The sequence below is a fragment of the Littorina saxatilis genome, linkage group LG1, assembly GCF_037325665.1.
Source record: "Littorina saxatilis isolate snail1 linkage group LG1, US_GU_Lsax_2.0, whole genome shotgun sequence".
Lineage (NCBI taxonomy): Eukaryota > Metazoa > Mollusca > Gastropoda > Littorinimorpha > Littorinidae > Littorina > Littorina saxatilis.
This window is the reverse complement of record NC_090245.1, coordinates 11,489,337-11,511,235: the sequence shown is the minus strand read 5'-3', so window position 1 is coordinate 11,511,235 and position 21,899 is coordinate 11,489,337. Positions and strand designations below refer to the sequence as shown.

Here is a 21,899-nt window from a genome sequence, read left to right as displayed (position 1 = left end):
ATGTAACTTCAGCAGGACCGACAATGCACTGTAGCTTGTCCCAGCCCGTTACACGTTGCATGAAAGGAAAACAGGCCTAGTACTCGTCATAATCCCTATCGCGGCATAAATAATAGGCCGTGCGTCGTCTGTGCCGCTGAAACTACGCAAGTATATTCTGCCCATTACCAACACAACATACGTCGGGTTTAATCAAAAGGCAAAATCTGTCAGACGGAAATCAAGTCATGTACATAATTTCGGACAGTGCACATGAAAACCCGGTTTAAGTCGCACAACACACGATTAGGTGTCGCGCTGAAAGCAGCCGGCAGGTGCATGCAAATTAATTTATGTCTACATTTTTAGGTTTTTAGTTTCCGCGCAAACACTATTATTTAATACATGCTTAGTGTTTGTTCCGACAAAAAATAACTTTTTGAGTAGATTCTTTGGAATATTTCGGATAATTGTGGTGTCTTCGCAAGCCTAATGTGTCGGACTGGTTGAACTGTTTTCACAAATCTGGATAACTTCGGAAGGGGGGAACTTTTCCAACTAAGGCAGAAATAATTAATCTGGTGGTATTTTTAATTGACCTTATCTGTGTTGTTGACGTTGTTCAGCATCCGTTGCAAAAAAATCCATCAAACCGGATTTTCTTGGGCGCTGTCACACCTCCTCAAAGTGTCCACGTTTCAAGTGGCCACTCCCCTCCCCTTCCGTCCCCCTTTGCCCCTCCCCTCAGGTCACTGATGGTCAAAGAGATGGACAGTTATCCTGCCTGATCGAACCGTGTGATATTGTGCCCAGCACGGAGTTTGTGAGACGTACATTACCCAATATTGACTGACTGTGTGATGATATCTTCTGCTATGGTCTGTTGAGACAGTGATATCAAAATCGAGACCGGAGGTCGAGATTTTGATATCACTGTCGAAACAGACCAATAGCAGAAGATATCGTCACACAGTCAGTCAATGTTAGATATATTGCTAATTCTCTGGACATTTTGTATTAACTGTAAAGAAATTACAAAAGTATTTGTCTCAGTTTTGGCTGTTCCATATCCCTCCCTCTGGTTATTATTTCTTTTTGTTCACTCTTTTCTTGTACTTTTCAGTATTTCAAAATGTTTTTTCTTTCAAAAAGTCTTTAGTCACTTGCTCAACTAAATTCTGGGATAATTACATTTTCATATATATTTGTTTGTTTTTAAATGTAGGTGTTTTTGTTTTTGAAGTGGGGAAGCAATAAAGAGGTCGTCAATATCAAAACTGATATCGACGGAAATGTCGTCGATATCACTTTTGCACTGAGCTCAGTTTTGCCCAATTGACCAATGGAAATCCACGTAACATATGAAATAGCAATATTACCCAATATTGACGGACTGTGTGATGATATCTTCTGCTATGGTCTGTTGAGACAGTGATATCAAAATCGAGACCGGAGGTCGAGATTTTGATATCACTGTCGAAACAGACCAATAGCAGAAGATATCATCACACAGTCAGTCAATGTTAGATATATTGCTAATTCTCTGGACATTTTGTATTTACTGTAAAGAAATTACAGAAGTATTTGTCTCAGTTTTGGCTGTTCCATATCCCTCCCTCTGATTATTATTTCTTTTTGTTCACTCTTTTCTTGTACTTTTCAGTATTTCAAAATGTCTTTTCTTTCAAAAAGTCTTTAGTCACTTGCTCAACTAAATTCTGGGATCACTACATTTTCATATATATTTGTTTGTTCTTAAATGTAGGTGTTTTTGTTTTTGAAGTGGGGAAGGAATAAAGAGGTCGTCGATATCAAAACTGATATCGACGGAAATGTCGTCGATATCACTTTTGCACTGAGCTCAGTTTTGCCCAATTGACCAATGGAAATCCACGTAACATATGAAATAGCAATATACAGCATTGTGGTTCAGTGAGCTAAAGAACGGACGGGGCTAGCTGTTTTGGTTTGTTTGTTCGAATGACAATCTTTGTCAGACCGAATTACACGTATTAGTTGTATATTGTGTTTGTGGGGGAAGGGGGCCGGGGGTGGGGGGTAGGGGTGGTGGGGGGGGGGGGGTGGCGGTAGCTGTAATAGTGTGTGTGTGTGTGTGTGTGTGTGTGTGTGTGTGTGTGTGTGTGTGTGTGTGTGTATGAGTGCGTGTGTGTGTAAGAGTGTGTGTGTGTGTGTATGTGTGTGTGTGCACGCACGCGCGCGCGCGCTTGTGTGTGTGTGTGTGTGTGTGCGTGCGCGCGAGCGCGCTTGTGTGTATGTGCCTGTGTAATAAAAAGGTAGGGGGAAGTACAAAAACAGCTAGAACACAAATGAGAACCAAGTAGCAAAGAAGCGGTCTTCCCCGCGATGTGTTCTGGGCAGTAACGATATAACGAAAAGTATGTTTCAATTCTGATCTAATGTGGGAGGATCTTCCCCGCGAGCACTGTGGGGTGACTTTCACAATCACTATCTTGATTATGATGATGATGTGGATGTGGCGGTTAAAGGGAAAAGAAGGGAGAGGTTCGGGAGGGGGAGGAGGGGGAGGAGGGGGGGAGGGGGGGTAGAGACTTGCTACCAGTTTTGCTTTAACCTCACTCCTGTTGTTTTCACCTGTAATCCACACGGGAAGATGACGGAGTTTTGGAAGGTGAGTGAGAGCTCACGTTGTTCTTTATTTATTTATTTTTTTAAAAAAAATTTTCTTCAACAGTTTTTTATTCAGGCAAACACAGATTTACAATGATAAAAGCATTGATACTTATACTGATAGTAAATTGCAGCAGTAACAGAGTTAAATACATATGACAAGCTACATGGCAGTTGGTATTGTTATATGTTCAAAGTATACGTATCCCGAAATCAGAAATGCATTAACGGCTATTATAATAGCAAACCACAACATCACCAGTCGTCATCAAACTGTTATTAGCTGTTGGTACGGGTTCCATTTTTTAATAAACTGAATTTGCTTCATGAGGATATTGTGAGCATATTTATCAATTTGATATAAGTTACATAGTTCTCTTAAAAACATTTGCATGCGAGGTCGAGGACGAATTTTGTTCATTCTACATTTGTATACAAAGAACTTTGCTGTTAATAAAATATAGTCAAAACCAGCGTCTGTTTTAATGTGGTTTTCATGGTTCAATAATATCAGTGTTGGTGTTAGTCTGAGTCTGTCACAGTTAAAACATTTTTCTTTCAGACATTTTTCAAACTCAGACCAAAAAACCTGGACATGTTCACATTGCCACAAGTAGTGGTAGACTGTATCTTTTTCCAGTTCACAAAAATTGCACACATTACTTGTGACAACACCCATGTCCTTCAATATTGAATTATTCACGAGAACCCTATTATTTATTTTAATTTGGAACCATTGGTATTTCACATCTTGTATTTTCTTTGTTTTATGGAAAATTTTATCCCAGTTAATTTCAGTGCCAAGGAGGTTTTCCCAACTTTTACATGCCTTAGGGACACTTTAAACAGCCTTTCTAATAAGATGATCATAAAATATTTTTGCTCCTTTTCCACCAGATAAAAAAGAGAAAATGCCGTGTTATTGTTAATTGATTTTGTTGATTCAATAACAATTTTATTTTTGCGCATATAACTTTTGATCGTGCTGATACAACCATAATACACCAGAAAGGATGTCTCAACTTGTATTTTTTGTTTAAATTCGTTAAAACTTAGAAACTCTCCATTCTCTTTTAATAAATCTTTGACATATTGTATACCATTTTCAGTCCAATTTACAAAATTAAACACTTTATTATTAATCTTGAATTTGGTATTGAGGAAAAGTGGTTCTGTCAACAGTTCTTCGGATGTATTGATCTCTATTTTGAAGTGGATTTCCCCACAGGCTTCAAATACATTTTTCCAAAACAGATTTACTCTACAGTCGTTAAAGTGTATCTAAACCCCATTTTTCAACCCAAAACCCTTATTACCAACGCAAACATACACCCAGATGCATTCCATCCCCACCCCTTCAAAGGCCCGAAGATGCGAGGAGCAGACGCAGCGAGTGGGAAAAGTCCGTAAAAGCTCGCACCTGCCAGCCTTCAGCTGAAACAAGACGATGATGCTAAAAATAGAAACGTCGGCAGATGACGTAGAGATGGGAATGGGAGTGGGAGCGGAAGCAGCGCCCTCTCCATGGATCTAGATCTAACTTTCTGCAAACACGAGTCAGCATGAGTAGATCGTTTCTGCGTCGTTTACGGTTGCAATACTATCCATGCAAACATGCCGGGAATAAGTAAGCTTACTCACGGGTTCCCTCAAGTCTTTCACAGAAGGAAAGCTTGGATTGACTTTGTGGAAACGGTTTATTCACAACCAAAAGACCATCGAGTGGACACCATTTTGCAGATGATCATGATGCATTTGCAGAACAGTTTACAGCTCCCTTGTTCGAATCCGAACTCGGTTATCGTCCGAGGTTGTTGGAGGATTCTGTCCCGTCAGGGATCCCACTAACGTTTATCAATGTGAAGAAGAATTTGAATGCTGCATAAAAGACAGTTGAGACGGCTGACGAAGAAGTGTCGAACCGGAGAAAGACTCAAAGTCGACGGAAAAGAAAAGTGATGAAGGCAAGTGATCGTTATGTTTCTGTTGGCGGTGCATGATTAAATTTAACGGCAGACGTAGTGCGTTGCATCTCCATCGTTTATGTAAGGTATGTGTGTCCGTGTGAATATGTGTAGGAGGGAGACTGAGACTCTCAAAAAGTCTGATTTCTCTCTCTGTCTTGCCAATAAAATAATAACGAAGAGATACACACAGAAAGACACACACACACACACACACACACACACACACACCCATAGACATGCATATACACTTTCTTTGATCCAGAATCACAGAGACAGACGGACAGACACATACACCACACATACGCATAGACATGCACATACACTTGACTTTGATCCAGATTGACACATAGACGGACGGACACACACACAGACACACACACATTCACACGCAAACAGTCACATTCACATATATATACACACACACACACAATCACACTCAAAACACACATAAACACACATCATACCTCCAGCAGATTTTTTTTTACAATGTAGAAATATCTAGGTCATTGATTGTTAGATTCATTCCTGTAAAATCTCCCAAATCTAACAAACAAATACATGTACATGTAGTTGAAACAAATGTCTTGTGCAAGAGAGATCAAGGGAGATAATTTTGATGCAATTGTTAATGACATTGCATAGTGATATCCTTTTAAAAAAAATTTGAAAATAAGGAATTGAGATCTCTACACAATTTATCTTCCTTGTTTTATGTATGACATTGAGTTATAGTTAAAATTGTATTCTCGGAATTGTTCAAAAATAAATTTGAAGGGAGGCAACTAATAGATGAACAAACAATATTACAATTTACACATTCAGTTATGCTTTTTTTTGGATAAGATCTATTAATGAGATTTATACAATAAATACACATGGAGGGGGGGGGGGGGGGGGTGCAGTGATTTTGAATGAGGTATCTGTCTAATATTTAGTAAAGCGTGGAATTATGACTGAGAGTGAGAGTCATTCAGTGCATTTAAATTTGTATCCCGTTTTCAGGCTGTTCCTTGCCACTCTGCATTACAATGAAAATGGGGACAGGGGTGATGCGCTTGATGAGGAAGGAAATCCGACGTTGTCCATCACATTCCCAAAAGGAAAGAAAGGAGAGTACAGTGTGAGGAAGTGCAAAGGGCCACGAGCTTATGGTAAGTTACATGCAGGGTAATTACTGACTGCTGGTTTTTAGCAGACACACACACAAATGAAAATCCTCTTCTTTTCTTATACTCCAGAATTCTGGCAATTTACCCAAACACACACTCACACACACAACTGAAGAGGGAAAAGACAGAGAGAGAAATATTACATTTAATTTTGTTCAGTTGGGTATTCGCTAGAACTGCAGCATTCTTCCTAAAATGCATTTTTGCAAGCATAAAAGCTGTACTTGGTTCCGTGCTAATAATGCCTTTTCACGACTATCTCATCCTGAGCTATCCACTGTTACATTTACAGGTCACGTGTCAAGATTGCTTCAACGTCTGTTTGAGAAGCTGACAAAGGATCCAGGTGCCTTTGAAGCTTCCTTCCCAGAGGAATTTTGTGACAAACCTGACTTTTGGGCCGCTGCATATCACCACCACAAGAAGCTGCAGCACCATACAGTACAAGATAACCAAACTGATCCCACTTTTCCCCGCTGATGTTGACACCAACGACAATACTGAACAAAATGCACTTGCAAGGAATTACAGATTTTACTCTTTTATTTCATAAGTGATGCATTAGATTATAAATACATTTTCATGTTACCATTTTCATTCAAGCTCAGACCACTCAAAACCTCTGTAGTACATCAGACGGAAATGCATATCTGATGGCCCGTACTCCACATGAAGGTAAAGGTATCCTGATTTTCCTCCCTAGAACACCATGGCACCACCTCACAAGCTGTCAGAATCCTATGTAGCGGTACTTCCTGAAAAATAATCACAAAATCTGTGACATAAGTGTGTGTTGCATAGTCCGGCAGGGTGTTCCTACAAAAGGTGTGGAAAGTTGGGGGAAGAACACTTATTTTTCGTGAATTGATAGAATGGCTTGTTTCATGGCTGGCTGGCTGTGTGTGTGTGTGTGTGTGTGTGTGTGTGTGTGTGTGTGTGTGTGTGTGTGTGTGTGTGTGTGTGTGACAGTATGACAAGATCCATGTAAATCTTTCATTTTACCTAGTTATTTATGTTTAAAATGTACTTTCCAAAATGTGTTTCTTTCCAGCATTATGTTGATCTTGTTTCACACAAAGTGTATAAACTATGAATCTATTATTCACTTCTGGACTTCAGTGTGGAGAGATCCGAGGATAACAAAATAATATTTACTGGTTTGTATATAATATATTATATGCATCATACCATGTCAAACACATCACAATATAGACGCGTGATCGACAAGAAGAGGAAATACTATGTGTGCACTTGTATGTCTTATCTTTTAATTTAATGGGGTTTTTTAATGGACCAACTTTCAACTTTGTGAGAAGAAAAAGTTTTTAAGACATGAAAAACAAGGATTGCAAATTAAAAAAAATCTTCTGTCACCTTCTTCTTCAGGTGTGTGAATGGATGGGTGTACGGGGTACATTTGTCATGTGGAACAGACCTAGAAGTATCTGCCAACACATCACGATGATGTGACAAGCACATGCTTGGTAAAGAAAGATAGGTGTGTCACTTACTCCTTAAGAGTAGTCTGTAAAAACCCATGCTCCTCCCGGTACTGGTAATATGCCGTCTCCAGCATATCCGTGTTTAGGCAGACGCTTTCAAATTATGGGAGCTGCGTGATGCATGTAATGCCAATTTTTTCGGGAGGTCTGCAAACATAACAGTATTGTTATAACTTATGGTTAACTATGAAATTAGTGTAAGAACTTCTGTCTTTCTTTATTTGGTGTTTAACGTCGTTTTCAACCATTCAAGGTTATATCGCGACGGGGAAAGGGGGGAGATGGGATAGGGGAAAGGGGGGAGATGGGATAGAGCCACTTGTTAATTGTTTCTTGTTCACAAAAGCACGAATCAAAAAATTGTTCCAGGGGCTTGCAACGTAGTACAATATATGACCTTACTGGGAGAATGCAAGTTTCCAGTACAAAGGACTTAACATTTCTTACGTACTGCTTGACTAAAATCTTTACAAACATTGACTATATTCTATAGGCCAAAAAAAAAATAGGTGTGGTTACGGTAACATAGCCAAAAAAAATAGGGTAGGAAGGTAGGCAATCACTTTTTTTTTTTTTAAACTTTTTTTTCTAATGTGTACAAATTAAACCTACTTGACAGAGAAATAAGTGTGCGACACGGGCGCTTTCGCTTTCATTGCGTTTTTTGCACTCGTTTGTTTGGTTTTTTTTGTTGTTTTTTTTGGCAAAAGTAATAAAAAGTTATAGGATCGGCCCCTAAAAATAGGGTAGGTCGGGTTACCGTAACCACACCTATTTTTTTTTTAGGCCATACAAGAAAGATAAAAGGAGAAACAGAATCCGTTAGTCGCCTCTTACGACATGCGGGGGGGCAGAGAAATAAGGATGTGGAAAAGAAGACTTTTGGTAAGTGAAATAAAGGTGATGGATCCAGTCAGGTAGAAATAAGACAACAAGAAAGGAATCGGAAAACTGCAGGGAATAGTAGGGAGAGTTTTCTTGGAAGGAAATATAGGTGAAAGGACTGGTAAGGCAGAAATAAGACAAAAGAAGAGAAGTAAAGGGGTGGGGAAGCTTAGTGGAAACACTCCCGCCGCGTGAAGGCGACCCCATGGGAGCAGTGTAAGAACTAAACTTCTAACAGACATTATGAAGTTAAGGCTTTACAGACTATTTATAGTAATGAATAACCTCTGCATCTATGTTGCAAAATAGTCACACTTTTCCTTTGCTCTTTTCATTGAACAAAAAAGTAATTTAACTAATGCCAAGTTAAAAGTAATACATACCTGCCTGGGACAGTTCAGCTTCTTCATAATTTTAGTAGACTCTGTGCAGCAGTTGCATTCCTCCACTTTCTCCATCTCCACACAGTTGGCACATTCAGACCTGAAAGTATCACAAACAATCTTCACTCGTTTCTATCCTTCCGCCGAGTGTTGCGAATGCACACACGTTGGAAGTATTCTTAGATTTCATCAGAAAGAAATAATAACATTAGTTCTAAAAATGTAACTTGCCAACTCAAAATGTAAACACTAGGGACTGCCAGATTCGCCTTCGTCAAAAGCTCGTGCGTGTCGATCTTCGTGAGTTTGCTTCTATAAAATGTTCATTCTGGAGGCCTAGTGAATTTCTTGCATATAACCACTTACCAGGTCATGTCCAAAATAGACACTAGCTCTGGAGACAGACTGAAAAACCAAGTTAGCATAGCCTAGTGCACAAACACCCACACAAACGGTACTCATGTCACAGTTCAGATCTAGATCTAGACTCCAAGCTTGACACATCCTGTCAGAATGTCCTTTTCTCGGTTGCTTGTACCCAAAATAAAACGTGACTTCGTTACTCACCAGTCTGTGTTCCCAAGGCGATTAATCATGCTGCTGTTGTCAGAAAGATGATTTTCCTCCACGTTCCTTTCATTTTCTCGTGCCCGAGGTTCAAACATATATGGTACAACACGATTGTGGTTCACCACGTTTTGTGCGCCACGACTGACTGTCGTCCATTGTGCTCTCTTCCCATGTCTACGTCACAGGCACTTGGCTGGCGCGTCGGGAGTTCTCGGGTTTTCTCGGCAAAGTCCGGATGAGCAAATTTAGTACGCATGCCAGTTGGCGAACGGCTGAGCGCAGAGCGGTTAAAGTGCAGAAAAATGTCGTAACTGGAACCCCTCTACACACACTCAAACCTGTACTTGCAGGGTTTAGACACACTTTAAATAGTTTGCCTCCAAACTTTGATGCTTCTGTTAATTTTGGACATCTGCTTAATAGTATTGCTTTCCATTTGGGATTATATGTGGTGTTCAGAACTTTCTTCATCCAGTTAAGTTTCAAAGAAAAGATATAAGCTTTAATGAATGGAATATTTAGACCTCCTTCTTCTATCTTGTGGATAGCCATTGTTCTTTTTATTTTGTCTCTTTTATTATCCCATACAAATTCAAAGCACATTTGTTGTAGTTGTCTTATGTGTGCATCTGGTGGGTTTGGAAGCATGATCCACAAATAAACAAGTTTGGACAATACAAGTGATTTCAGGACTGCTACTCTTCCTACCGGTGTTGTTGACCGTTTTGACCATACGTTAAATAACTTTTTTGCTTCATTGAACTTATCATTAATGTTCATCTCTGCCATATTTGACAAATCATTGTTAAACCAGAGCCCCAGTATTTTAAATTTGTTAGGATTCCAACACATGTTCAGGTGTGTGAGAAACACTACTTCACTATTTTTTTTTCTCCCAAGCCAAACATTGCATGTTTTATCATAATTAAGTTTTAACCCTGACAAATTCTTGAATAATTCTAACTCTTGAAACAGTGTTTCAAAAGATACTTTTTCTCCGTCAAGTAAAAAATATGTGTCATCCGCAAATTGACTAATTTTACACTCCGTATTCTCTGTTATTTCTATTCCCTTTATCTGATTGTTTTCCCTAATTCTACATGCTAACAATTCTGTACACAGAATAAATAAATAGGGTGAGATTGGATCTCCTTGACGACAGCCCCGTTTAATTGGAAAGCTTGTGGATATTTTACCGTTCACTACAACCGATGACTTTATATTTTTATAAAAAGCTGATATCCATTGGCAAATTCCTTCTCCAAACCCGAAGTTTTTTAAGACATTATTCATATATTTCCAATTGATTGAGTCGAACGCTTTTTCAAAATCTATTGAAACCAGTAATCCTGAGAGGTTCTGATCTTGTAAATAGTCTATAGCATCATACAATAACCTTAAGTTATCTCCTATGTATCTCCCATGCACAAAACCAGTTTGATCTTCACTTATAAGGTTTGGGAGTACAGTCTTGATTCTATTTGCAATGTATGAAGACCCAATTTTATATATCACATTCAGAAGTGAGATAGGACGCCAGTTTTTTTTAGATATTCTCTTGGTTTATCACCTTTAGGTAAACAAGTGATTATACCTTCTTTTTGAGTTATAGACATTTCTTTCTCCAAAAAACCTTCATTTAGTGAGCGTATTACAAAGCCACCAAGTTGTCTCCAGAAAACTTTGAAGAAATCTACTGTCATACCATCAGTTCCTGGGCTTTTACCATTTTTCATTCTTCTGAGTGATTCAGTTGCTTCTTCTAATGTGATAATGCCCTCCAGTAGATTTGCATCTTCCTTTGATAGTTTAGGTAAAGAATGAACATATGTATCCAGATCAACATCCTCAACTTCTATTTCTGAATAGAGATTTTGATAATATTCTTTAGTTTCTTGTAACATATCTTTTGTTTCTGTCAAGGTTTCCCCGCTATTTAATACAAGTTTAAACATTTGTTTGCTTACAAAATGACGCTTTTCTAAATTACAAAAGGATTTTGATACCTTTTCACCTTCAGCTGCCCATCTTGCTTTACTTCGAATTAATACACCGTTCATTTTTTCTTTTCTCAAATTGGTAAGTTTTTCTGTAATTTCTTGCATTTCTTGCTTTTCCTCTTCTGTAATAATTGTTTTCTAATGTAAGGTAAATAGTTCTTTCTCTAATTGCTTTTCCTTCATATTGTCTTTTTTTTTCTTTTTTGAACTGTATTCCATTGTTTTTTCCTTATTTCCATGATGAAAGTGTCCAGAAACAATTGGTCAGATATTTTCATGTGTAGTTGTTATATTGGAATGCCTTCCACTTTGTCTCTTTCATAGACTAGTGCTGAGTATTGTTCTTTTACCCTCTTTATTACTGTGTTTACTTCTTCAACGTATTCCAATTCTTTCAAAAGCGAGGAGTTGAATTTCCAAAAGCTACTACTCTTTTTTTCATGTGAAAACTCAAGTTTCATTGTAACAGGAGAGTGGTCACTTCTGTAACTAAGTAATATGTCCAAGTCATTCACAAAAGTTATCAAGTTTTCTGAAATCAAGAAAAAGTCGAGCCTAGCTTGTTGTGGAGGAGTCTACCTTCTCCAAGAATATCTCAGAGTCTCTGGATTAACTTCTCTCCACATGTCAACCAGTTCCAACTGATCTATCATGTCAATAACTTGTTTCTGAGCGTTCACATTGTTGTTATGTTTGTAATTGTAGTAGTCTAGTGAAGGATTTAAAACGAGATTCCAGTCTCCTCCTATGATGATTTTCGGATTTTGCAATTGTCTTATTTTTTCTTGAAGAGTCATATAAAACTGTGGATTATCGTTATTTGGCCCATATATATTGACCAGCGTGATTTCTTGGTTCATAGTCTTAATTGTCAAAATGATATAATTCCCTTGCTTATCTTTTACTGTCTGTTTTACTTCAAAATCAAAATTATTATTAAAAAGAATTGCTACTCCCCTTGACTGTGACATGTGTGAGGCGAAACAACACTCAAATCCCCACTCCGCTCTAATCTGTTTCTCAACTTTGCTTTCGAAATGGGTATCTTGTAACAGAGACATAGATAGAAGTCTGTATGTATGCATGAATCATCAGAAAGTCAGTTTATGCCTGCATTTGTCTCAAGGCCAAGGCGTGCCCGTCACATCAATGCAAAGCATACAAAATAACTAGCCTACGCTTGCTAATAAACAAGTTGTAGGTTTGAATCATGTCATAGCAGCCATTAGAACATCAACTAAAAATCACATTTAAAAGCATGTTATCATTTTGATGTTAATTTTTTTCCTATCTGGACACCTATATTTTGCCGTTGTTGTCTTTAAGGTAGTTTTTAAGGTGAAAAGTTGTGATTTTCATTTTTTGTTGTTGTTGTGTGTACTGTCTTTTGTTCTTGTTTTGTTTGTTTCAATTCTAACTTGATTTATCGATCGTCTTTGCAGTTGGATTAGTATTTGCATGAAATGGGCCATAAACGATAAAATGAAAACCGAGCGTGGAACATAACACATCGATTTCATTGCAGCTGGCGAGAAAGCAAGACGGGGAGAACATTACGATAGTTTCGACACGTTGGTCAGTGTCCGGTAGCTGCGGCTGGTAAAAAATCGACCCGAGGGCAAACAGACAGCCGCCCATCCGCGACAGCTGCTTTGACTGACTACACCGATACGGTTGACTGGCCGCGATGAAAATCTGGCCTGTGTCGGTAAATGACTATCGGCGTGTACTGTTCACGTCTGGACAATGACAAAGCTTTGATCTGCGTCACCTTCCTTGCCTTGCCTTGAATGCTTCGATGGGACGAAAACAACCAGAAGAGCAACAGCAACGAACCACACACGATAGACTTAACAGCATCGCAGCGTCATCTTCATCAAATACCATACCCTACCAGCACCAGCACCAGCACCACCACAACAACAACAACAACAACAACAACAACACCACCCCAACTACCGCCCTTCACAATGAAGCTGAGGTTGGCGTGTCTTCAGCGGCGTCTGTGCGGCTCCGTGACCTCGTCCTTCCTCTACCTGCTCGCGCTGATCGCGCTCCTGACGCAGCTACAGCCCTTCCTCTCCTCCCTGCTGGTCGTCCCCAAGGACCCGCACCACAACCTCCGCGACAAGCTCCTCTTCCCTCGAGGCGTCGCTCGACCAGATGACCTTGACGGTGCCAAGGTCAAGGACGGAGAAGGTCGTAGCCATGGAGACGAGGTGCTGTGGTTCAACGCGCCCAACTGCTCGGTGATGGATTTCATGGGCGGGCCCGACCCCACGGCCAAGATGGTGTACGATTCTTCGCTCATCTGTGGGCCCAAGGCGGCGGACCGGGACGTCGTGTGTAGTCTCTTCTTTGCTCAGGTGATTGTCTTATTTTTCAGGGTTATCATTTTGATTTAAACAGACTTATTTTTAACTAAGTAACTTAGTAACTAACTGGCTGACTGACTGACTGACTGACTAACTGACTGACTGACTGACTGACTGACTTACTTACGGACGGACTGATTACCTGACTGACTGAATGACTGACTAACTAACTAACGAACTTAATAACTAACTAACTAACTAACAAACTAACTAACTAACCAACTAACTAACCAACACGGATTACCGACACGGTGGCCAAGTGGTAAGGCGTCCGCCCCGTGATCGGGAGGTCGTGGGTTCGAACCCCGGCCGGGTCGACTTTAAAATTGGCAATCTAGTGGCTGCTCCGCCTGGCGCCTGGCATTATGGGGTTAGTGCTAGGACTGGTTGGTCCGGTGTCAGAATAATGTGACTGGGTGAGACATGAAGCCTGTGCTGCGACTTCTGTCTTGTGTGTGACTTCTGTCTTGTGTGTGTCAAAGCAGCACCGCCCTGATATGGCCCTTCGTGGTCGGCTGGGCGTTAAGCAAGCAAACAAACAAACAAACCCACACGGATCATGATTGGAATTTTCTTCTTCAGCATACCCCCAAACCTGCAAGCACACTATTTGACTCATTCATGTACTGTGCTTCCCTTTATTTCATTTTCTCTCTTTTTACATTTAGTCAAGTTAACATAGAGACGGGGAATCGAGACGAGGGTTTTAGTGTGTGTGTGTGTGTGTGTGTGTGTGTGTGTGTGTGTGTGTGTGTGTGTGTGTGTGTGTGTGTGTGTGTGTGTGTGTGTGTGTGTGTATGTATAAAGTGATTCCGAGAAAACTACTGGACCGATCTTCATGAAACTTTACATGAGAGTTTCTGAGTATAATATCCTCAGACGTATTTTTCTTTTCTTTTTTAAATAAATGTCTTTGATGACGTCATATCCGTCTTTTTGTGAAAAGTTGAGGCGGCACTGTCACGCCCTCATTTTTCAACCAAATTGGTTGAAATTTTGGTCAAGTAATCTTCGACAAAGCCCGGACTTCGGTATTGCATTTCAGCTTGGAGGCTTAAAAATCAATTAATGAGTTTTCTCATTAAAGTTGTCATTAAAATCGATTTATATTGCTTCACGCGACTTTTCTTATATTTAAAATTCATTTAATGTGATTAGATTGGTCTGAAAGACGACGGAGACTGCATCAGGAAGACAGACGACCACAAAGTTCCCAAAATTGTCTACTTCGTCATTTTCGGGGACTACACCTTCCGGTTCTGGCATTACGTCAGCATCATGGCGGCTAAGCGTCACGTGTCCCCCACAGCTCTCTACGTCATCGGTGACGCACATCCTATGGGCTACTGGTGGAAACGCGTCATGCGAGACTGTAAAGGGATTCGTTTTCTGTACAGGTCAGTTTTCAGTTGTACTTTTTCTGCATTTTTTTGTTTGGAAGAATGTTCCTCTTGGATCTTTTGTTTTATTTTATCTGTCTTTTTGACTTGCTATGTACTCCATCCGTAATTAAATGTGTTAATTTTGTTAACATTTATATCTGCATTTTTAATGACAAGATGTCACTTAAACTTCTAACTTTCTTAAAACAATGTTGTCAGTCGAATCGTTAAGCAGACTATGCGTCTGAAATAAAGTACATCGAATAACCCACTTTGTTCTTGGTTTCAACAAAATGTTATTCAAATTGAGACTCATGAAACAATAACAAGCAAACAATAAGAGCTCAAACGTGTTCTTGATGCTCAGAAATGAAAAAAATAGGTTGATGGAAGTACATTTGGACGTAAGAGTTTTTAAGAATATTGCAAGTAACCAGATCCGTACCAGAGGACAAGCACTGAGAACGAAGGCGAGCGTGAACTGACTAATTTACATCTCGCCGGCATTTTGCATGCGAGATTCATCGACGATTTTGAGATAAGTTAATTATTTGTACCATAAGTCTACTGTCTACTTAAAGGACTAATGGGACGAAGAACAGTAAATTTAACGTGTTTGTTTTGTCAATAATTCAACGTTCCAATGACCTTCAATTCTTGTTTTTTATTCTAATTTTCATATCTTCACGCAGGTCCCGACCCACAGAGATCGGCGGGCAGCCGGTGAAGTTCAAGCACCATCTGTCGGACCTGGTACGCCTTCAGGCCCTGCTGCTGAACGGCGGCATCTACCTGGACGCGGACATGGTGGTGACCCGGCCCCTGGACCCGCTGCTGGACCACGACATCACCATGGGCCTCATCGAGAACGGAACGGGCATGGGCAACGCCTTCATCGCCGCCAAGCGCAACTCGCCCTTCGTCCGCGAGTGGTACGACCGCTACAACACCTACAATAACACGCAGTTCTACACCAACTCGCTGCACGTGCCCAGAGACATGTGGCACAAGAACCCGGGCCGCCTGCACGTGGAGAGCGACAGGCTGTACCGGCCCAACTGGTTCGAGGCCGACAAGCTGTTCAAGCGCTGGGACTACGACTGGAGCCAGAACTACGCCGTGCACGTCTGGACCAACGGCAACCCCGTGCCCAAGGCCGAGGAGGAGATCCAGACGGCCAACACCACCATAGCGCAAGTCTTCAGGAACGCGCTTTACGGAGACCCCCGACCCAGGCATCAGTCCATGCTGGGCAACTCTGTGAACGGAAAGGAGGTGATTTAGCTGGGAACTCCGATTCAAGCCCGCTTACCGGTTCATTAAACAGGGTGGTGGTGGGGGGGGGGGGGATGTACAGACGGTCAACACACCAACAGCGACGCGGTTTCTTGAGACCCCCGACCTAAGCATCAGTCCATGCTGGGCAACTCTGTGAACGGGAAGGAGGTGATTTAGCTGTCAACTATGATTCAAGCCCACAGGGGAGGGCGTAGAGATGGCCAAAACCACCATAGCGCAAGTTTTCAGGAACGCGATTTCTGGAGACCCCCGCCTAAGGCATCAATTCATGTAGGAGAACTATATGAACGGAAAGGAGGTGATTTAGAGCTGTGAACTCTAATCCAAGTCCAACTCCCGTTCATTAAATAGGAGAGGATGTAGAGACGGCCAACACAGCAACAGCGCGTCTCTGTACACGGGAAGGAAATGATTTAGCTGCGAATTCTGATCCAAGTCCAAGTCCCATTCTTATGAAGAGACGGCCAAAATCACTCCAGCGTGTCTTGAGGAACGCGGTTTTGGGAGACCCCTGACCCAACAGGCGTAAGTCTGTGCTGGAAAACTGTGTTGAGGGGAAGGAGGCGATTAAGTTGGATGGAAGGTGATAACTAATTCGGATGATAACAATGCACCTACCAACTCGGAAACATGCAACGATGACACTGTTTTTACATTTAGTCAAGTTTTGACTAAATGTTTTAACATAGAGGGGGAATCGAGACGAGGGTCGTGATGTATGTGTGTGTGTGTGTGTGTGTGTGTGTGTGTGTGTGTGTGTGTGTGTGTGTGTGTGTGTGTGTGTGTGTGTGTGTGTGTGTGTGTGTGTGTGTGTGTGTGTGTGTGTGTGTGTCTGTGCGCGTGTGTGTGTAGAGCGATTCAGACTAAACTACTGGACCGATCTTTATGAAATTTGACATGAGAGTTCCTGGGTATGATATCCCCAGACGGTTTTTTCATTTGTTCGATAAATACCTTTGATGACGTCATATCCGGCTTTTTGTAAAAGTTGAGGCGGCACTGTCACACCCTCATTTTTCAATCAAATTGATTGAAATTTTGGCCAAGCAATCTTCGACGAAGGCCGGGGTTTGGTATTGCATTTCAGCTTGTTGGCTTAAAAACTAATGAGTGAGTTTGGTCATTAAAAATCGAAAACTTGTAATTAAAATTATTTTTTAATTAAACAATCCAAAAACAATTTCATCTTATTTTTCGTCATTTTCTGATTCCAAAAACATATAAATATGTTATATTTGGATAAAAAACAACCTCTGAAAATTAAAAATATAAAAATTATGATCAAAATTAAATTTTCGAAATCGATTTAAAAACTATTTCATCTTATTCCTTGTCGGTTCCTGATTCCAAAAACATATAGATATGATATGTTTGGATTAAAAACACGCTCACAAAGTTAAAACGAAGAGAGGTACAGAAAAGCGTGCTGTACAGCTGCACAGCGAAACACCCCGCTGAACAGGCTCGTCAGTTTCACTCCGTTATGCACAAGCGGCGGACTACGGTCATTGTGAAAAAATGCAGTACGTTCAGTTTCATTCTGTGAGTTCCACAGCTTGACTAAATGTAGTAATTTCGCCTTACGCGACTTGTTTTTATGCTCTTGTAGTTTTGCTTTATTTTCAAAATGTGAAAAAAAATACACTATCAGTACAGGCCACAGCAGGCAGCAAGTATTCTCTGAACTTATTAGTTCTTTATCGTTCATTTTTCTATTTTCCTTCAGTATTTTTTTTATTTACAAGCTTCTTCTTCTTCTTCTGTGTTCGTGGGCTGAAACTCCCACGGAATTTTACGTGTATGACCGTTTTTACCCCGCCATTTAGGCAGCCATACGCTGCTTTCGGAGGAAGCATGCTGGGTATTTTCGTGTTCCTATAACCCACCGAACTCTGACATGGATTACAGGATCTTTTCCGTGCGCACTTAGTCTTGCGCTTGCGTGTACACACGAAGGGGGATAAGCCACTAGCAGGTCTACACATAAGTTGACCTGGGAGATCGGAAAAATCTCCACACTTAACCCACCAGGCGGCCGCGGCCGAGATTCGAACCCTCGACTTTCCGATTAAGAGGCCGACGTCTTACCACCCCGCCACAGCGCCCGTCAATTTTTTTACAAACAAAACATTTATGTTTATATTCATTACATTTTTTATCATTTCGCTAACTAACGTTGTGTTTTGTCAATAATTAAATGTTCAACAACATGCCTTTCTTGTTTTTTTAATTCTTCATTTGACTAACGTTTACTCTCAATCTTCAACTTGCTCAAAACACCATGGTAGCAGCAGCAGAGCAAGTGTTACTCACCCAACCCATCCTCCTAATCAGACCCCAAAGTTCCATAACATTTCTCTTGTCAATGAAAACAAGGACCTCAGAACTGCTGAATGTTGATGCTCTTCCTCAAGCCCATGCACTCCACCTCATCGATGAACAGGGTGTTGTTCTTGGTCTCGATGTCGTCCTCCACATCCAGCTGGTTGCGAGTCAGGCCCTTGAGCGAGTTCTTGGTGTCTGCGAGTCGAGACTGCAGTTGGGCGAGCGAGTTCTCCAACTCATGAACCTTCTCCACCAACGATGACACTGTCTATAATATGACTGTGTCCTCTTTCGCAGTCCAAGGGCGTCTGATGTTAAGTGGAGGCGGGGGGTTGCGCTGAAGAGTAACGATGTTCGGCACGACAAGTGTGACTCAGACCGCTTAAATGTGCATGTGACGAACCCATCTCCATTAGTATTAATCTATGAGAACTCACTGCATGGAGAACAACTTTCTACATCTTGCCACCGGTCTGTAAGGATCTGAATTTTCTCTTCGCTGACTCGATACCTTCCTGTTGAGCGATGAAAGCAAAATGTCGCTGAAAATTAACACTAAGCCAGTAAATGTGAACACTGAGGGTTTTATTTGTGTGTGTGTGTGTGTGTGTGTGTGTGTGTGTGTGTCTGTGTGTATGTGTGTGTGTGTCTGTGTGTGTCTGTGTGTGTGTGTGAGTGTGTGTGCGTGTGTGTGTGTGTGTGTGGGGGGGTGTGTGTGTGGGGGGGTGTCTTCACCTCTGAGCGTTAAATACCATGATGGACGACATGGATCTACCTGAGTGACAGGTAATATGACTGTGAAATGAGATATTCTGTGTGCTTTGCCTTCCTGTACAACATGCAGCCTACACTTAGATGTCTCCACACGCCTGCTTGAATGCGTCCAACATAGAGACGGCGGCATAACAAAACAATTAATGGCCATGGCCTGATGGTACATTTTCTTGTTACACAATTACAGTGGTGGGAAATTCTTCTTTTTTCAATTGTTTTTATAAATAGAGGGATGAATTACAGCGTCGTTGCATTGATATAGGTCTCCACCACTCCCGGCCGTGGTTCGTGGGCTGGGCTAAGGGAGATAACCGTGTTCTTTTTTTGAGAAGTAACATGTATAGTTATTTCTCTTCTGGTTTTTGATGAGAAAAAGAGAGTGTGTGTATGAGAGAGAGAGAGAGAGAGGAGAGAGAGAGAGAGAGAGTGTGTGTGTGTGTGTGTGTGTGTGTGTGTGTGTTTGCATATGTGTGTGTGTGTAAGAGTGAGAGAGAGAGTGTGTGTGTGTGTGTGTGTGTGTGTGTGTGTGTGTGTATGTGTGTGTATTTGTGTGTGCGTACATTTGTGTGTGTGTGTGTGTGTGTGTGTGTGTGTGTGTGCGTGTGTGTCTGTGTGTCTGTGTGTGGTTGCGTACAGTACGGGTACGTGTATAAGGGACGTGATGCATCCTGAACTCAAGTAAAATAAAATGAGTTACTTCTCTTCGGGTCTCATTTATTCCTGACAGGATGCCTTAGTTTTCCTTCTCCGGAGAGGAAATCGATTTATTACATATTTAGAGCTTTTCGTAAAGTGTTTTATTGATATAAGCAGATTCGCGATCGTCGATAATGATTTTTCATGGTGTTGTGTAATTTTTAGATTACAAAGGAATTGATATGTAAGACAGTTTCAAGCGAGCTATCTTTCGCGGGTGTATTTACTGTGCAAACAACTCTAAATATGGCAAAAGTGTCACGTGATAATCAACTTTGGCTACGAAGCAGACGACACTTTTTTCTGTAACCAGTTGGGAGTGATGCAACAATATCACGGTCTCCTTCCCACAGCAGTCTCAACATTTCGACTTGTTTTAACCTTAGAACGATGTCTTTATCATAACTGTGAAGAACAGAACGGAGATCACTGTCGAAGTCGGCCAATCTGCAATCACTTTCGTCTCAGTTCGTCTATTCTCAGAAACATTAGCGAAAAACATGGGAGATAACTCTGTATTCTTATTTTGATAGATTCCGCGCAGTAATTATGCATCCGGTCAGAGAGATATGCCGGCGATACGGCATGGACCGATGATGATCAGAATGGGATGTGATGCTTATATCCGATTTCATCAGCGTAATGTCATTCCCTGTAACGCGGTAGTGACTTGTAAACTGTGGAGCACGGGAGCGTGCTCTCACCGAAAAGAGCGGAGTAGAATTGAAGTGCTAGGTAACAACTGCGTAAAACAACACACACACACACACGCACGCACGCACGCACAAACGCACACACACACACACACACGCACGCACACACAAACACACACACGCACACACGCACGCACGCAGACACACACTGACGCAAACACTCACACGCACACACACACACACACACACACATGCACACACACACACTGACACACACACACTGAGACACACACACTGACACACTGACACACACACACACACACACACACACGCACGCACACATTGCGACATCCGGGATCAAAGTTTAAAACTGATGTAAAGTGAGATGACTCCACAAAATCACTAGAGAAAAAAAAATCCCATTTTTGTAGAGTAATTCGAAACACCAAATAACAAATAGAAAAGTACCAGAGAAAAATACTGAGAAAAAAAAATGTTTTTAACTGCGAAATCACAACGGAAATAAATTAAATGACTCAGCGTGCAGGAGGAATGCAATTTAAACATAATCTGAATCTCGTGGTCACTCCTGACCTCAGAGCTAAAACAGAAGGCCCCCATCGGAGTTTGTGTAGACAGTAGCCTTGACCGTTACAGACAGTCAAGGCAAAGAAGCCGGACAATTTTGGGTCACCCCGTGAAAACACATCAGTTTTGGTGGGTGAGTTTTGAATGGCGCAACTCAGTCAAACATCCTATTGCTTTCACCACGGAACGTCAGAGAATGTTGGCCACACTAGTTTCATTTTTTTTTCATTTTCATTTTCATTACTTTATTGTCCCATCGCTGGGAAATTCGGGTCGCTTCCTCCCAGTGGAAAGCTAGCAGCAACGGAGTCGCGCTACCCAGGTGTCTGCGTGTTTAGGTGTATTCAGCCACCTGCACTTATGGCAGAATGACCAAGGTCTTTTACGTGCCATTGTGATGACACGGGGGTGGGACATGGCTTCCGTCTCTGGGTCTGCACATAAAGTTGACCCGTGTCCGTCCCGGCCCGAATTCGAACCTGCGACCTTCCGATCACAAGTCCAGTGCTCTACCAACTGAGCTACCGGGCCCCAGTGGCTACAGTGGCAATTCGGTTGCTGTCATCACTGTTGTCGTCGTCGTTGTTGTTAAAACATTTCTTCCCACATTTCTTAATTCAAGTTTGAATTTATCGAGGGAAAAAACGTGGACATGGTGTTTTCTCACCAAGCAGTAACCCCCCTGGGCCGCTATTGCGCGGGT

The 21,899-nt window shown here is 41.4% G+C and overlaps 1 protein-coding gene and 1 long non-coding RNA gene across 3 annotated transcripts; one reads left to right on the top strand and one right to left on the bottom strand.

Moving 5' to 3' along the window:
- Nucleotides 1-6,289: 6,289 nt before the first annotated feature.
- Nucleotides 6,290-9,473, bottom strand: LOC138961659 (uncharacterized). 2 transcript variants are annotated; one of them, XR_011454266.1, is made up of 4 exons: nucleotides 9,102-9,473; nucleotides 8,535-8,634; nucleotides 7,276-7,413; nucleotides 6,290-6,519 (listed from the first exon to the last, which is right to left on the bottom strand). It is a non-coding gene; the product is annotated as an uncharacterized lncRNA (long non-coding RNA). The 2 variants fall into 2 exon arrangements; XR_011454267.1 differs by lacking the exon at nucleotides 7,276-7,413.
- Nucleotides 9,474-12,494: 3,021 nt separating this feature from the next.
- LOC138961649 (uncharacterized) lies at nucleotides 12,495-18,833 on the top strand. Its single transcript, XM_070333322.1, has 3 exons — nucleotides 12,495-13,470; nucleotides 14,638-14,876; nucleotides 15,554-18,833. The coding sequence occupies exons 1-3, from the start codon at nucleotides 12,895-12,897 to the stop codon at nucleotides 16,143-16,145; spliced, it is 1,407 nt and encodes a 468-aa protein (XP_070189423.1). The 5' UTR covers nucleotides 12,495-12,894; the 3' UTR covers nucleotides 16,146-18,833.
- Nucleotides 18,834-21,899: the final 3,066 nt, after the last annotated feature.

Coding starts and splice junctions, on each gene's coding strand:
- LOC138961649 (XM_070333322.1), top strand. CDS start 12,895: ATGCTTCGATGGGACGAAAACAACCAGAAGAGCAACAGCAACGAACCA. Junction 13,471..14,637: donor GTAGTCTCTTCTTTGCTCAG/GTGATTGTCTTA, acceptor TAATGTGATTAG/ATTGGTCTGAAAGACGACGG. Junction 14,877..15,553: donor GGGATTCGTTTTCTGTACAG/GTCAGTTTTCAG, acceptor ATCTTCACGCAG/GTCCCGACCCACAGAGATCG.